Genomic DNA, 18,717 nt, shown 5'->3' on the forward strand with positions numbered 1-18,717 from the left:
CTGAAGGCTGTAGAATCAGAAAACGAACACAACACTTGAATATAGAAAATAAACATGAAACTAGGGCATTAAGACTGAAGTATCAGAACATAAATAAAAAAACTTTAGAAAATAGTGTTAACAATGGGTCAGAGAAACTAAGAATCCAAACATGGTTTACAGATTTATTAAAGTACATAAAGAACATAAAGAAAGGTAAACTAAAACTCACTCCAGGGAGGAGGACGGAGGCTGACTGAAAACTAAACACAAGAAGCAACTAGAATAACTAAGGAGGCTGAACTTGAACCCGGGCTGGGACAACTAAAGCTCTGTCATAAGTACGGGGAAGCAGAGCTCAAAAAAAAACATTAACCTAAAGGTGGGCACCAACTGAGCAGGATTGGAACCTATACAAGCAAATAACCGCTAAATAAGGAACACGAGAACCAAACATCAGATGAACAGGCAACAAAGTCCAAACAACAGAACCAGAAGGCAGTATGTTCCATCAGGGAAAAATGGCAAAGATCTGGCACGGAACTCTAGGGAGAGCTGGATCATATAGGGACATATAAACTTTTGCGAGATCTCGTAAAAGCCGATCAGGACGTGTGAGAGAAAAACAAATTGATGGTTGAAAAAAACTTCTGCGAGATCTCGCAAAAGTTTTTTACTGATGGTGATATGCTACATGTGGAGAACATGGAGTTAGTGGTAGAAAAACCCTAGCATGCCATTTTGCCATTAATAAGAAATTCCGGTATCCTCTTCAGGTGTCCTTCATTTAAGTGAAAATCATGTTTATTGTTGAGCACTTTAGTGCATTTAAGTTTAAGCCCAAGCATAAAAATTTCAATCTTTGAATGTGACATATATCACTGTCATTTCCATGGTAAACTACTGACCTGGAAGTATATTTATAATGAAAACATTTGCGAGATCTTGCTAAAGTTTATCTGGGTTTTCTTTCAACCATTGTTTTTTTTTCAGCCATGTCCCTTCCCGGACTCCCCGAGATCTAGATGGGCAGTGAAACAGGTGTAAACAGTTAGGACTGGTGATGAGTGGTGTGGTTGGTGGAATGAACTGAGAACAGGAAGTGGGGGGAAGGGGCTACAAAATAAATATCCAAGTGAATTGAAGCTCTAACAGGCAAGCTGGGAAAATGTGGTAAACATGGTTCTTGACCATCTATAACGTGTAAGTTAAACTCTCTGTAATACTGTCAATTAATTCATACACAGTGATGTCATAGTAACAATGAGATCAAGGCCACAGTGCCATAGTAACCACATTTCCCACAGACCAGTTCTAAGTTTGTGCCCACAGTCCACAGTGAACGCTTAAGAGTTTCTGTGCAAAACTAAATACCTTTTTTTTTTTGTACAAGAAAAAATGAAGTAACCTAACCTGAAACCAGAGAGCTACAAAAGAACAAATTAGGAATGGAAGAGACAAAACAAATAAACCCAGATCTTTTAAAGACATCTGAAGACAGATGGGTAAATGCATTTTACATAAGCATCAAAATAAGTTAGTTTACAACAAAAAACCTTAACTTTCTATAACTTAACTTTCTATAAGTACATATATATTCTTATATTCTATTTTTTTGTTATAAAAAACGTGCATCTGATGTTAGGTCAGAGTTCAGTATGTGCAGGGTGCACTATATAGGGTTAGGGTTACTAAGACATCAACTTCAATAAGACTTTGAATACTTATATGTGTGTTTCTCCACTAGAATTCAACTACAAGAACCATGGAGACAGACAACATGGATGAAACTGTCATGCCACTTGTCTCAGTGATAGTCCAACAGTCTGCGACAGAACTCAATGAGCTGATGCAGATGATCAAACACTGGGACATAGAGGAACATGCCACATCTCGGACAGATGACTCAGCAACTGGTTGTTCCACCCAACAAAAGATTGAAGAATATCTGAATTTGTTCTTTGACCAGCGGCGAAAATTTACTAAGCATCACTGTGACGAGGAGAACAAAGAGGTCAAAATGGTTTCAACCAAAATCACAACAAAAAGACCACCGTACCTCTCCACCATACCAGAGGAACAGGAAGTCCTCGTCAGTTTCCAGTCCATGCAACACCTCAGCCATATTGGAGGTGACAAAAGCTGAGCGACCAGCCGGGAAAACCTAAGTACAAATAAATATAGTACAGTTCATAATTTTCCTTAATTTTGCATTTTTTTCCAGTAAAGGTATATAATATAAATTAAATATCAAGATCATTCAGTCATCTGTTAGGTGTTCAGCAATAGACACTGAACCACTAACAGCCTGTTCCCCTCCCCAGCTGTGCAGTGCTGGTCCAAGTTTGGTAGAAATTGGGGAGGGTTGCGTCAGGAAGGAATTGGGGAGGGTTGTGTCAGGAAGGGCATCAGGTGTTAAAACTCTGCCAAATCAACATGCATGACCTACTGTGGTGACCCTGAACTCATGGGATAAGCCGAAAGGACAAAAAAAAAAAAAAAAAAATTCAGAGTAGTGTGTATGCATTAACACTGGCTTTTGATTTTGCAAGATAAATCAAATGTTTTAGAAATTAAGCTTTCCTTGTGTATTGAAAGGGACACGATTTCCGCAAGTTTGTTTTATCAATTCAGAAAATAAAATACAACCAAATATGTTTCTTGACCAGCTATAACGTGTTAGTTAAACTCTCTGCACTACTGTCAATTAATTTATACACAGTGATGTCATAGTAACAATGAGATCAAGGCCACAGTGTCATAGTAACCACATTTCCCACAGACCAGTTCTACGTTTGTTCCCACAGTCCACAGTGAACACTTTCTGTACAAAACTAAATATGTTTTATCACAAGAAAAAAATCTAAACCTGAAACCAGAGAGCTACAAAAGAACAAATTAGGAATGGAAGAGACAAAAGAAATAAACCCAGATCATCTAAAGACATCTGAAGACAGATGGGTAAATGCATTTTACATAAGCATCAAAATACGTAAGAAATGTTACATTTATGATACTGTATACAGAAAGTTCACACGTGAACTCATGTGAACATATTTAATTTAATCCAACAAGACTGCATATCTATTACCCGGTTTAAAGAAAAAAAACTATTTCTTTTTTATTGTCATAACATACAAGGGAATAATTTATAGTAGTTTTAATCTTTTATTTTTTATTTATATTTTAGCCCAAAGAAACTTACAGAATCATTACTTAACTACAGTAACTGTTACTAACCATTAGTAATTTGGTAAGTAAGTCAATGGTTTTTATTTTCACTGCACATACAAACAAAATAGAAAAGATAACACATTTTAGTGTAACAGCAACTTATTTTACATCAAGAGCTTTCGCTTCACTGGAGTTGTAATGTTGCAGTAAATACAAAAAGATCCAATGAAAAACTAAAATACTGATGAAGCCTGTGGAACACGTTAATATGCTCAGTAATAAATCCATCACATAAAATGTACATGTGAATCTGATGTTAGGTCAGAGTTCAGTATGTGCAGGGTGCACTATATAGGGTTAGGGTTACTAAGACGTCAACTTCAATAAGACTTTGAATACTTATATGTGTGTTTCTCCACTAGAATTCAACTACAAGAACCATGGAGACAGACAACATGGATGAAACTGTCAGCGCCCTTGTCTCAGAAATAGTTCAACAGTCTGTATCAGACCTCAATGAGCTGATGCAGTTGATCAAACACTGGGAGGCAGAGGAACGTGTCACATCTCATACAGATGACTCAGCAACCGGTTATTCCACCCAACAGAAGATTGAAGAATATCTGACGTGGTTCTTTGACCAGCGGCGAAAGTTTGCTGAGCATCGCTGGGATGAAGAGAACAAAGAGGTCAAAATGGTTTCAACCAAATTCCCAACTAAAAAGCCAGATACATTAGAAGAAGTCTGCGTCAGGGAGGCAGAGCCAACTTCCAGCCTCTCCACCATATCAGAAGATAACAGGAGCTCCTCATCTGATTCGGTTACAATGGCTGAGCAACCAGCTGAGATGACATTTTTCAAAAGACTAAAGAAAACATGGAGGAAACGGTTTGGAAGAAAGAAGAATAATGAGGTTGGATCAGTTTCAGAGAGCCAGGAGGAAAAGGATACTAAGGACAGAAGTCTGTCTCTTAAATCTGAGGAAATTTCCATCTCTTCAAAGGTAGATTTACACACACACTGACACTATGACCACATCATATGAGTTTTGACAGTCAGGGATCATATTGATCATTATTTTCATGCTTTAGAAGCTTGTTTTTGTGCCACAATTGAAAGCATCTTGGATAAAAATGTCTTTTAAATGACTAAATGTAAATGTTTTTACATCTGTCAATAACTTTCTTGTTCTTTGCTTTATATAAAGGATCAGAAAGAGCAGGATGAGGATCTAGCTGGCAGCCTATCATCTTTCGATCTGCAGCAACCAATAACTGAGCCTCTTGAAGTCAGACCTACAGAGGAAGACAGGGACCATGTCACTAAAATAGATTTACTTTCTGTACCACCAGATGAGGAAAAAGAACCTGTATTCTCTAAAGAGGTCACCTATTTCAGCACCTCTCTAGCTATGTCAGAGGATCAAATTAAATCAGAAGAAAGGGAGAGTTTGGCTTCTGGTGCTTCCTCTTCTTCCAAAAACATTATGAAAACAGAGATTGCTCCATTCACAACTGAAAGCCCAGATACATTAGAAGAAGTTGTCTTTGTTGCTGACGCAGAACCAACTTCCAGCCTCTCCACCATATCAGAGGATAGGAGGAAGTCCTCATCTGCTTACAGTCCAAGTAGCATCTCAGCCATCTTGGAGGTGACGAGCATGGCTGTCTCTCAAGGGACTGAACAATCTCTCAGGACACTGCAGTCCACAGATTCTGACAGCAAAGCTGAGCAACCAGCCGGGACAACATTATTAAAAAGACTAAAGAAAACATGGAGGAAACGGTTTGGAAGAAAGAAGACTAATGAAGATGGATCTGTTTCAGAGAGCCAGGAGGATGAAGACACTAAGGACAGAAGTCTGTCTCTTAAATCTGAGGAAATTTCCACCTCTTTAAAGGTAGAATTACACACACACAGACACTATGACGATATCAGATGAGTTTTGACAGTCAGGGATCATATTGATCATTATTTTCATGCTTTGGAAGCTTGTTTTTGTACCACACTTGAAAGTCACTTGTGTAAAAGCATCTTTCAAATGACTAAATGTAAATGTTTACATCTGTCCTTACATTCTTGTTCTTTACTTTCTCTAAAGGATCAGAAAGAGCAGGATGAGGATCTAGCTGGCAGCCTATCATCTTTCGATCTGCAGCAACCAATAACTGAGCCTCTTAAAGTCAGACCTACAGAGGAGGATGGAGACCATGTAACTAAAATAGATTTACTTTCAGGACCACCAGATGAGGAAAAAGAACCTGTATTGTCTAAAGAGGTCACCTATTTCAGCACCTCTCTAGCCATGTCAGAGGATCAAATAAAATCAGAAGAAAGGGAGAGTTTGGCTTCTAGGGCTTCTTCCAAAAACATTATTAAAACAGAGATTGCTCCATTCACAACTGAAAGCCCAGATACATTAGAAGAAGTTGCCTTTGTTGCTAACGCAGAACCAACTTCCAGCCTCTCCACCATATCAGAGGATAGGAGGAAGTCCTCATCTGCTTACACTCCAAGCAGCACCTCAGCCATCTTGGAGGTGACAAGCGTGGCTGTCTCTCAAGGGACTGAACAATCTGTCAGGACACTGGAGTCCACGGATTCTGACAGCAAAGCTGATCAACCAGCCAGACCTACATTATTAAAAAGACTGAGGAAGACTTGGAGGCAACGGTTTGGAAGAAAGAAGAATAATGAGGTTGGATCAGTTTCAGAGAGCCAGGAGGATGAAGACACTAAGGACAGAAGTCTGTCTCTTAAATCTGAGAAAGTTTCCACCTCTTTAAAGGTAGAATTACACACACACTGACACTATGACGATATCAGATGAGTTTTGACAGTCAGGGATCATATTGATGATTATTTCCATTTATGGAAGCTTGTTTTTGTGACGCACTGGAAAATCACTTGTGTAAAAGCATCTTTCAAATGACTAAATGTAAATGTTTTTACATCTGTCATTAACATTCTTGTTCTTTGCTTTCTCTAAAGGATCAGAAAGAGCAGGATGAGGATCTAGCTGGCAGCCTATCATCTTTCGATCTGCAGCAACCAATAACTGAGCCTCTTGAAGTCAGACCTACAGAAGAAGACAGGGACCATGTAACAAAATTAGATTTACTTTCAGGACCACCAGATGAAGAAAAAGAACCTGTATTGTCTAAAGAGGTAACCTGTTTCAGCACCTCTTTAGCCATGTCTGAGGATCACATTAAATCAGAAGAAAGGGAGAGTTTGGCTTCTGGTGCTTCCTCTTCTTCCAAAAACATTATGAAAACAGAGATTGGTCCATTCACAACTGAAAGCCCAGATACATTAAAAGAAGTTGTCTTTGTCACGGAGGCAGAACCAACTTCCAGCATCTCCACCATATCAGAGGATAAGAGGAAGTCCTCATCTGCATCCAGTCCAAGCAGCACCTCAGCCATCTTGGAGGTGACAGACATGGCTATTGCTCAAGGGACTGACCAAGCTTTCAGGACACTGGAGTCCACAGATTCTGACAGCAAAGCTGAGCAAACAACTGGGACAAAATTATTCGAAAAAATAAAGAAAACATGGAGGAAACATTTTAGAAAAAAGAAGAATGAGGTTGGATCAGTTTCAGAGAGCCAGGAGGATGAAGACTCTAAGGACAGAAGTCTGTGTCTTAAATCTAAGAAAATTTCCATCTCTTCAAAGGTAGAATTTGTTTTTGTGTCACACACTGACACTGTGACCACATCAGATGAGTTTTGACAGTCAGGGATCATATTGATGATTATTTTCATGCTTTGGAAGCTTGTTTTTGTACCACACTTGAAAGCATCTTGGATAAAAAGGTCTTTTAAATGACTAAATGTAAATGTTTTTACATCTGTCCTTAACTTTCTTGTTCTTTACTTTCTCTAAAGGATCAGAAAGAGCAGGATGAGGATCTAGCTGGCAGCCTATCATCTTTTGGTCTGCAGCAACCAATAACTGAGCCTCTTGAAGTCAGACCTACAGAGGAAGACAGGGACCATGTCACTAAAATAGATTTACTTTCCGGACCCCCAGATGAGGAAAAAGAACCTGTATTGTCTAAAGAGGTCACCTGTTTCAGCACCTCTCCATTCACGTCTGACGATCAGATCAAGTCAGAAGAAAGGGAGAGTCTGGCTTCTGGTGCTTCCTCTTCTTCCAAAAATATCAACACAGAGATTGCTCCATTCACAACTGAAAGCCCGGATACATTAAAAGAAGTTGTCTTTGTTGCTGAGGCAGAACCAACTTCCAGCCTCTCCACCATATCAGAGGATAAGAGGAAGTCCTCATCTGCTTCCAGTCCAAGCGGCACCTCAGCCATCTTGGAGGTGTCAAACGTGGCTGTTGCTCAAGGGACTGACAAAGCTGTCAGGACACTGGAGTCCACAGATTCTGACAGCAAAGCTGAGCAACCAGCTGAGCCAACAATATTAAAAAGACTAAAGAAAACTTGGAGGAAATGGTTTGGAAGAAAGAAGAGTAAAGAGGATGGATCAGATTCAGAGAGCCAGGAGGATGAGGACATTAAGGACAGACTACTGTCTCTTAAATCTGAGCAAATTTCCACCTCTTCAAAGGTAGAATTACACACACAGACACTATGATGATATCAGATGAGTTTTGACAGTCAGGGATCATATTGATCATTATTTTCATGCTTTGGAAGCTTGTTTTTGTACCACACTTGAAAGTCACTTGTGTAAAAGCATCTTTCAAATGAATAAATGTAAATGTTTTTACATCTGTCCTTACATTCTTGTTCTTTACTTTCTCTAAAGGATCAGAAAGAGCAGGATGAGGATCTAGCTGGCAGCCTATCATCTTTCGATCTGCAGCAACCAATAACTGAGCCTCTTAAAGTCAGACCTACAGAGGAAGACAGGGACCATGTCACTAAAATAGATTTACTTTTAGGACCACCAGATGAGGAAGACGAAGGACCTGTATTCTTTAAAGAGGTCACCTCTTTCAGCACCTCTCCAGTAATGTCTGAAGATCAGATCAAATCAGAAGAAAGCGAGAGTCTGGCTTCTGGTGCTTCCCTTAAGACTGGTGGACGTGAAAGCCCAACTCATCCAGATATATTGGAAGAAGTGTTTGTTTCTGAGGTAGAAATTACCTATACCAGGAAGTCACCATCTGCTTCCAGTTCCAGCACCTCAGTCTTTTTGGAGTCTCCAACTGAGCACCCAGCATCGTTTGGTCTACAGCTGTTATTTACTAAGCCTCTTACAGTCAGGCCTATAGACGATGAAATACCTGTAGGACCCCAAGAAGAGGAGGAAGACAAAACTGACTCAGCAAATGACAAGCAATTGGTCCTAAATCCTTCAGTCTTTTGTTTCATATTTGAGACATTTTTCCAACGTCTGACAGAAGAGTAGGTATTCTGAGATTTTTTTACTTTAGTGGATTTAAATTTGGGTGCCTTGTTTCCATGTTTAATATTTTGTGTGTGTTCTTTATTCTTTTAGGCAGTGGAGGGAAGTTAGTGAAGGCGTGTACAATCACGACGTGCTGGAGAAGCTGATTGACATGTGCATGACTGTGCTGAAGTTCATCTCAAACGCTGTTGTTAAAGTCGTCCAACTGTCACTTCGTCAGTCATCTGACACACATGGAACATTCAACCTAACAAGCCCCATGACCTTTGAGCACCTCCTAAGGGTTTACAACATCGACGTCCAAGGTTTTGTTGAAAGCTGCTTCACTCAGGCTGTTTGTGATGTCATCGGTACAAATACGCTTGTGAGGGTTTCCCCAGAATTTACAGACACATTGGCAACTGAGGTTCTTCATGAGGTCAACTCTGTCTTGTCAGTCACTTCACAATCTTCAGTGGACAGAGCTTCTGCTACTCCTGCCAGCTCTCAGGAGTCAAACAAAAGAGCATCACAGAAGGCACTGGCAGGACTTATTCCTACAATGAAAACCTTCCTCACAGGACGAGCTACTGCAGTGAGGAGAAGGATCGAGACACAAAAAGATCCAGAAGCAAATAACATGGAAGAGACACCAGCAAGAGGATCTGCCACCGAGAGCAAGCAGTCCCTCTGGAGCAGATGTGTCAGGAGACGAGAAAGAAAAATCCAGCCAGTTCCAGCCCAGGATTTGACAGGGGAAGACAGTGTGAAAGAGGACAATGAAACCTCACATAGCTCCATCTCAAACACATCTGAAGAAAGGACCACAAACAGTGATTTCTCTTCAAAGGTGAGACCACATACACAAGAATGGATTTGACAAGATATCAGATGTGCATTTGCATGGAATAGATTTGTGTAAAAAATATGAAGACTTTGAGACGTACGAAGTCTTTGATAAAAGGCTGCTGGACTTGTGTTTTCTCTAAGAGGCTTTACAGTAGTTCAGAAATGGTCTCTCGGGCTGTAACTGCTCTGAAAAAAGAAGAATTAGTTTATTATAATGTTTGGGCTCAAGAAACGTATTCAGGAAAAATCAGTAGTCTGATTTCCTTCCACTACTATACTTTTCTTGAATTGTAGCATTTCTTTTTCACTTTTTTACTAATATGTGTTTTTTTTTATAATTTCTAAAAAAGGAGTAGCAGAAGACGGAGAAGCAGTAGAAGAACAACTAGACCTGAACCTGCAGCTATCTCTAATCTCTCACTCGGTTTTCTCCCACATTTCAAAGACATGCAGTTGTTCTGTTACTAAACTAAACTGACCTTAAGTTTGAATTCTGCTGATTGTCTTTCTGTGGCAGCCCTGTGATAAATTGGCTGTTTCTCCAGGGTTTGACCCAGTGACCCCATCTCTACGTGTTTACATAAACATGAATAAAATTGGCGTCAATTTGACATCTATAATGGTGATAGGATTGCTGCTTTATTGAACACCTGCATGTTAATAAATAGTAAAGTGGAAATATGACTTTCTCTGATTCTGAGAAACCAGATTAACTGTCTGTAGTCCTGCTAATTTGTAGTAGATGCCTAAGTGTTCCTACCATTTAATGGCCAGTGTTCAGAGAGTAGGTGATGATGGCAGAAATACTTCAGAGTTTGGATGGACGTTTATATCTTCAGCCCAGTACAAAGATGAACTTCTGTGTCATAAATGTCTGGATTCAAATTGAAGTAGATAACTCAGTTAATCTTTCTAAACCACATTTTAATAACTTTTAAGTCCTTACAATTATGTATAAGCAAGATCTGAACACAACATCAGCCTTTTCTATCTTAACAGATACTGTAGAAGTACAAAGACATATGGTATGTAGAAAGACCACAGCTGACCTGTGATGGATCTAGGAGATGAAAATGAGGTTTTTGAGTCTGAAGCTTTGTAAGGTGCCAAAACACTACACAATGCTTTACAGTTTTTCTCAGTTGCTAAGATGACTTTAGCAAAACGTAGGTCCAATCAATCATCATCACCTCGTAGCACAGCAGAAGTCTTCTCTTCTCTACACTTTTCACACTTTGTTTTCAGACAGTTTTTATATCTTTTCTGAAAACAGTTAACACACATCATTTAGTGACCAGAAACTTAAATTTGAGTCAAGTCAATTAAGCCGGAGGTTCTCATCAACATCACACTATTTTCCATCATCTTTGAACCAGACTTGCAAATAGCAACACAAAGGAGCATCTTTCATAGATTTATAAGGACTAATGGAAGAGGTTTGAATAGGTGGTTGCACACAATCATATTAGGGGTGTATAATTTTGCAAGTCATTTCTATTATTTGGGAACACGCGTTTTCCTTTTGTTTCATACAGTTAATTCACAAAGTGTGTGGGTCGTTGAATGACACACGTGTTAACTGTTTTTAAAATTGGTGTAAACTGGTTGATACCAATGAAAAACACATGTTAATACATTTGCAAGACATGATTTTTGCCGTGCTAAGAAAGATACGATGAAGTGGAACAGCATTTCATTAAATGCATCTTAGCAAATGAGATAAACTGTATTTAGATCAGGGTCCATAACAGAGGCTTTGCATTATTTTACTAGAACTATGGTTTGTCGAGTTCATTAACATGTTTCTGATTGGTCCTTCTTTTGTGGAGAAATATTGGAATCATTGTTAAAGTTGTAGACAAACACAGAAAAAACCTCTAATAATGAATTTCACTCTCTGAGCTGTCACATACCATCATCGAAGCTGTTATCTAAAAAATTAAGAAAAGATCTCATCAAACTGAGATGTCCGTTCATTGCAATACTGTTCAACTAATTGGACTATTGTCACCAAGAGGTCCAAGAAGTAACAAAAGGGAACGTGGCCCTTCAAAAACAATAGTGAACTAGTGGTGAAAATGGATGTAAAAGTAAACAGGATGCACAGGTACCGCCCACAATATAATTTCCATCTTTAAAACTTGCTTGAAAATGAAGAAGACAACATTACAGACACAGACCGCGACATTTCCGAGAAACACGAATTAAGGCTCAGTCCACTCCATCCAGCCCTCTCCCTGCTCTGCCACAGGCTTAATTTGAAATTGACTTTAATTGTTTGAAGTTGAATTTTAAAAAGTTGAAACTGGATGCAATAATATACAGACACAGACACGTTTCTGGTGTCAGGTGGCGATATCACTGAAATTCCCTGATTGGTCAGAAGTTTGAGCCTGACTCACTAACTTTTAGAGATACATATTTATTCACTAGTGGTCAAAAAATATGGGTTTGTGAATCTTTTGGCTCTTTAAAGAGCAGGGGGGCTAATGGCTGATACTGAAATATTGATGTTTTGTGTTTTATGTTTTTGCATCTCCTAAAATACAATTGAATAATAAACAAATATTGAATGTATGGATTACAAAACTGCTTCATATGTGCTGGTTCACCTGCGTGACCATTTGGGTTTTTGATTTTGTTGAATCGTGTCGCCTTATACGAACAGTTTTCTAGTATTTTCAGGAGCTGGACCTCGTTTCCACTTCCTGCGCTGGGCTTTTATTTTGTAGCTCCTTCTACCTGCTTCCTGCCTCTTGTTTCGTTAATCATCCTGGTTGTTTTTTCACCTGGACACTGGTTCATATACCCAGCTCTCCCGTCAGTCCCCTGCCAGATCCTCCGTCTAACTCCGGGACGGTGCACCTTGCTCCCTGGTTTGCCTGACATGCGTTTGTTGATTCCCGAGTCTTGTTTTTTGAACTCTGCTCTCTGTTCCCGGCCTGAGGTTTGGTTTTGTATGTTTTCTCAGTCTGTATTGTTTTCGCAGCCTTATATTCTTGAGTTTAATGTTTAGCTAGCTGTTGTGCTTTTTTTGTGTTCTCTCCGGAGTGATTTTACGTTAGTCCTTAGTTTTCTCCATTAAAAAACCTGGTTATCAGTTTACTCCCTCTCACTGTCTCTTCACTTGGGTCCGTCCTTATAAAGAATTTATATAAGTATTTATCAGTAAAGCTGAGCTAAGTACAGAAATACATAGCACAGTACAACAGCATCTTCCTCAATGATGACACAGCAGCTGAATCAACTCCTCTAAAACGGTTTGAAACCTAAATGAGGATTTATTGTAGGACTCTTGCATTAGACTGGCTTCGTTTTAACTGTCAGTTTCCCTAATAAACTGACTACTGATTCATTAATTCATGTTGTCTAATGAAGGACTATTTGACTCCTTAGTTGTCAACTAATTGCTCATTTCAGTTTGAATGTAACATAAAAAAATTCTACCTTCCAAATCAGGCTACTCAAAAAGTGAACCACATCATACAAAGAAAATGCAGTAGCAAATACAGTGACATCTGATATTGTTGATACATTTTTACTTATGATTTGACATGTAACAGCATGAAGCAGCACAGATCAACAAAAAAAGCCATATGTATACTCTAATACTTAAAGTAAATTACAAATCATGTACTTTTACTTAAAAAAATAAATGATTCTAGTACTTATACTTTTACTAGAGTTCATTTTTGTTTGTGCATTTGTACTTTTAAATACAGTTTTTAATTACTTTATCCACTACTGCCTATAGGAAGGGTTCCTCGAAGGACATATTTTTACATATTATATCACAGTACTCCTAATATTTTGAGTAATGTCAGATTAAGATTATAATTTCCAAAACACTGTTAAAAAACCTATACTGGCTAAAAGCTGTATTTCTTTTGTTCTGCCGACTGGTTGCAATTTTAATTTACACTAAACTTCAATTTGCAGACTAGACCCAGACAGTGTACGACTCTCAAGTGTTGCAGCTTCTGTCTGCTGCCGCTGAATAAGTGGATGCAGGTGAGAGGAAATTGAGCTGTTTGTTGTGACAAAGACTTGTCTTTGCGCGCACTGTGGAGCAGACTGGGGATGTTCAAAGACACCTGAGAAGTAGGCGAGTGAGATAAGTACAACTCATGAGGCAGATTTAATTTTTGCACACTGGGATGTAAGTGAGAAGAGGCACTTTCAGCAGTAAAGTTGAAAACATGCATGTGCTGATGGAAGATGGTGAACAGAAACCTGCCTGAAAGTTTATACATTTAGGGCACTTGTGTTTCTAGACTTCTACACCTGGTTTGCTTTTCTGTTCTTGCATTCACATATATGAGTGTGGGATATTCCAAAACATTGTTCAATCCCATTCAATCATAATTAATCTTTTTACTTTTAGAAATGTACATTAGAGCAAATTTTACTTTCTTCATAATAAAAGCCAGCAAAGATTAAAATGCCCTGACAATGGATAACAGCACTTAACATGTTTAGAAAAAAATTCTGTAGTTACTTAAGTGTAGTTAAAAAAAGCAATTGAGAAAACTAACGAAATTCTGGTAGAGAAAACTGCACAGCCATATACTTGTTTCAGTATGGAAGGAACTACTTCACATGCTTTTATGCACAAAGCCACAGTCCTACTGTATATGTATATGTGTATGTTTTCTTCCACAGGCTGTTACATTTGTCGTCTGCGCATTTGGGCATATTGAGCAGCATATGACTCTCTGCCAGTTTGATGGCTCTCCTCTATCTCTGATTCATACATCTCCTCTTCTTCCTCATCTTCATCTTCATCTTCTTCATCCTCCACTTCTTCCTCTTCCATTCCTCTCTGGCGTTGTAAGGTGCTGGGTGGCTGCAAATGAAATCAGCTTTTACTTCCTGGTATTTAACTCTACACATATTGAATTACTTAAAACATGTTGTATCAGATCACAATATTTTAAGCAAAAATGTGGGAATGGGTGACTGGCAGGTGTTTCCTGGGAAACAATTTTGAGTCAGTTGTTCCAATACATTTGCTAACCTACAACGTTTGCTAAGGTCTATATTGTTTAATGCATCTTGATGCATTTATACCATTAATACCAGGAAGGCTGAAATTTAGAAATGTCTCATGTCCATCTTAACTCCAAGTGCCCTTAGTGTACAGTAAAGACAAAATAATTGGCCTTCCTATTCGAATACTCTATTTCAGAAAACAAATGCATTTTTAACTTCTATACCACACAACACACTCTTAGAACTACAAGTACAGTAGAGGCCACATACTTTCTTACTAGGACTTACTCTCCTGGCTGTGAGCGGGTATTGGATGTGTTGTAGTCTGTGGTGTTGTCCTGTGGTGGACATTAGTGTTGTCCTCAAGCTCTGGCCTTTGGGGGAAGCCAGAGCAGGGCTGGAGTAGCGGCTTATGATTGGAGAAGAGTGGCTGCTCAGTGGAGTGTCCTGATAGCCACATTCAGTCATCTTGATCCGGCCACTGAACAGCTATAGAAACAGATTTCAGTTCTTTAGTTTTTCTTTGACAGATCAGATGTTGATATCTGATTTGTACCAAAGAAAGTACCAAATGATAATATAGTTTTGTTATGAGAGTCATGTTTGGTATGAATGTGTTCTAAATCTGTTTTAAAAACAAACAAACAAAAAAAGTAATACATTTTTTTGGTGTTTGGGTTAGTGACCCTTACCTTATTACAGAGAGCATCTGGCTAACAAATACCCCCCCCCAATTCAGGAGTTGCTAAACAGCTGCAGGATTTCTGAATGCAACACTTGGAATACACACTTTCTGTTAGAGAATGACCATAACGTTTGTGTGTTTATAGTGTTTATAAACTTAAAATTGACTGGGGATAACTCTCCCATTTTATCCGGGCTCATGACTGGCACTGTCGGATGAGGTTTGATCCCGCAGCCTTCTGCATCCCAACCCGATGCTCTACCCATTGAGCCAGATTATAAACACTGTATCGCTCATCATTTTTATAATGTACAATAAGCATAAGAGAATATAACAATTTCTTGCTTTGGTACCGTCCAGGATAATGCACATGATCACAAAAACAATTGAAGTAAGACTTACAAATAAAATTTCCCCCCATCTCCTGCTCCAAATACAGTAATACTCACTTTCTAGGTCACCTATGTGTGTTTAAGCTACATTATGAATGCTGCCATTCACCATCCCATTTATGATTAATGTGGTTACATATATTTGGCTATTTGTGGGATAATTATTATGAATTTGGATTTCTGACTTAATGTAGATCCAATATTCACTCTCTACTACTACATACTGTACTGTGTATTTTAAATCACTCAAGTGTTATCTAGTTGAAGTTGAAGTTGAAGTACCTCCAGATCCTTTTGCGTGTTAATTTTTTCCAGGTTGTGGTATGTGTGTGTATAGACCTCGAGTGCTTTAGCATGGAAGAGCATCTCCACTGTGAGAAAGTCTATGAAAATCATCTGTCAAACACACAAATCAATTGTTGTTTTTAGTCAAATACTGATATTTGTACTGATATTTGTCTGTGTGTGTGTGAGACTGACTTTGATATCTTCCAGTTTCTGCTTCTGGAAGTCTGTGATGCTCTCCTCTAGCTGTCTGATGCTGCGTTGGGCATTATTGGAAGACTTCTGAGCACTGACTTCTGCCTGTCAGTTGACACAATTAACAAAACTTTACCTGACAGGGTGTAGGAGCTGCGTGAAGGGACATCAGTAATGTGATGGTCTTCGATTGAAAATCACAAAATTACCAACCTGAGACTGAAAGGTGTCGTTAAGAAAATATATTCAAATGTGGGGCCTATAAGTACTAGAACACATAGTACTGTCCTGTCACTAACAAAATAACACATAATGTATATATACTGTAGCCATATATATAAATTGCATATATAATATACGTCAATGTGTGTCTTTAATCAACATCAGCCCAAAGTCCCATGTTCTGTACCTGAATATGCTTCATATGTTTTATCTAATGCATCATTTGGAAACATTTCTTTAAAATTCTTATACAGATGTGGTAACTGAAAACACAAAATATTAAAAAAGGTCATGATTTAAAACTTTGTACTTACTGACCTGGTGTTCACTGAAGATTAATGGTAATATTAATAAAGTGGTGTGAAAACATTCAAATGTCTGTATGTGTAGGATACGATGCTCTGTCGATCTGCTGGGTTCTTCAGTCTGATTTTCTCCACTCTCTGAAGCTCCTTCAGTTCTCTGTTTAGATCAGTGCTTAACTTCTTCAAATCTGCCTAAATGGAAGAAACACTGTCAAATACAACTTCATAGTTGCTTTTAGTCTTAATGCTGCTAGCCCAGAGTCCATTTGTTGTGTGTGTATAAATGTAGTTTTAGTAGGTTTTTAGTAGATTTTGTATCCCTAAAAGTGTTTTGTTAGCCCAATTTAACTCTGAATGTTTTGTATAACTTATATATCATGTTATCGAGAAAGAAAACTTCACTTCACTTCATTCTGGTCCACATGTTAAATATACCACCAGCTTTTGGACCGCTGTGAAATTTAGTAGATACCCATGGTCCCCAGAGGATGAACTTGGTGTCTTTAGTGATTTTCTGTTTTTTTCCTCTACAGTGCAACCAGTTGGCCCATTAAATGGAAAATATTAATATTTGGAGGATAGAATGAGACAAAATTTGTCTCAAAATAAAAATCTAAATGATCCTTTCTATTGCATCCAAAAACATTTTCCAAGACAGGAGAATGTGAGAATTTGACTAGGACTTGACGACAGGTGTTGTGAGAGATGTGTTAATTTCAGGCCAATGTGATAATCAAGTAGAACACCTCTTTGTCCCCACTTACCCTTTTATTTTTGACTATGTCTCCATAGGCTTTTAAAGGAGCAACAACTCTCGACTCCAGTCTCTCTACCTGCAACAAGTGTTCATTGTAACAACAATTGCATGAGTTTGATGAAGAAAAGAGAGCACATTGATGCATGTGTTACAGCAGTGTCCCAGACCTGAGCCTGTCTGTAGTCCTGAACCATGGCCAGGTCTTCTGCCAGGTTTTTTAGGCCGATCTGGAGCTCTGGATCCTCTGTCCTGGAAAAGTCAAACAGCTGAGCCACCAATAGGTCTGCCTTGTCTCTGAGCTTGGCTGTCTTCCTGGTGTAAGCAGACAGCAGGGAGCAGATCTCACCCAGGTACTTTTCAGCATGTTTCACCGTCTGCTCCATGCTCTTTACCTGGACATCCCTGTTATTAGTAGTTAGTAGTAATTAGTAGGAATACTCACAGTAGTAAATGTTTTTTGGTGCTTGCTTTGTAGCAAGTTTTTTCTAAGCTCCACATCTTGATAATCTCATGTTATCGTCTCTTTTTCAAGGGTAAAATATAGAAGTACCAATTCCTACCTGGAAAAGAGGTTGTTCATGTTTGTTCGGTTTTCCTCTGCTCTGTTGTGTGCCTCAGCTGCTTCCTACCTGCACCAGGTAACAGAAGAATGTTGCCATGGAAACCCCAACAACAGATGCCATATTACGGCAGGAGGTGGAGTAAATAATGATCTTCGCCACATGATGGCAGAAGAGTGTTTGCATTTATCAGAATTTTACTAGGGGAAGCAAACTTTTGCACTAATTTAATTTCATTATTTTACTGTGAGTATTTAACTGACTTCTTGATCATTTCTGATGATTAAAAGACATTTTTGTCGGCTAAATGTGCATTGTTAATATTATAACGGTTAATGATCTGCATAGACAGACTTCCTTCATATGCACATGTAAAAATCCAGGCACAGCATACAAAGTATATAAAAAAACAAGACTATAGTTATGTTTTCATTTCACCATTTGTCATATTTTATTCTCACCTCTCTTAATCTAATGTCTCCGTTTATCCCACGATCCCTTATGAACATTTTCTGCTTACCTGCAGCTTTTCTTGCCTCCATATGCTGCTTGTCACCTGATCACACACCTGAGTACTGTCCTGCTTGTCTGCACGGCTACACTATATACAGCACAGAAGGATAAAGTAGGCTGTGTATTAGATGGGGATGGTAATGGCTTGACGTTAGTCGTGCATGTAACCATACACCGAGTGAAACGTGGTTTAAATAAAGTTTGAGAGGTAAGAAGGCAGCTGACATTTATAAGGAAACCTTTATATATTTCCTATATGACAGATGTGCACAATGATCACTTTTCTGACAGATATGAACATTTAACAGGTTTTTTCGTGATCCGAAACTGAAGGTCCCATTAATAGTCCCTCAGCGCACGCATTTCATTCATATAACAATACTGCCACCTGCTGGTGCTTTTCTATTAGTAAAACCTATAAATCTAAATTATGAACCCT

At 38.7% G+C, this 18,717-nt stretch overlaps 1 protein-coding gene across 1 annotated transcript; it reads right to left on the minus strand.

Annotated features, from left to right (window-relative positions):
• Window positions 1-13,197: 13,197 nt before the first annotated feature.
• Window positions 13,198-18,629, minus strand: LOC137105102 (CBY1-interacting BAR domain-containing protein 2-like). The gene is made up of 9 exons (XM_067487082.1): window positions 17,766-18,629; window positions 17,373-17,607; window positions 17,213-17,281; window positions 16,539-16,640; window positions 16,135-16,140; window positions 15,922-16,026; window positions 15,724-15,837; window positions 14,653-14,853; window positions 13,198-14,218 (listed from the first exon to the last, which is right to left on the minus strand). Exons 1-9 carry the CDS (start codon window positions 17,783-17,785, stop codon window positions 14,039-14,041), a joined length of 1,032 nt encoding a protein of 343 aa, XP_067343183.1. The 5' UTR covers window positions 17,786-18,629; the 3' UTR covers window positions 13,198-14,038.
• Window positions 18,630-18,717: the final 88 nt, after the last annotated feature.

The sequence above is a fragment of the Channa argus genome, chromosome 19, assembly GCF_033026475.1.
Source record: "Channa argus isolate prfri chromosome 19, Channa argus male v1.0, whole genome shotgun sequence".
Taxonomy (NCBI): domain Eukaryota; kingdom Metazoa; phylum Chordata; class Actinopteri; order Anabantiformes; family Channidae; genus Channa; species Channa argus.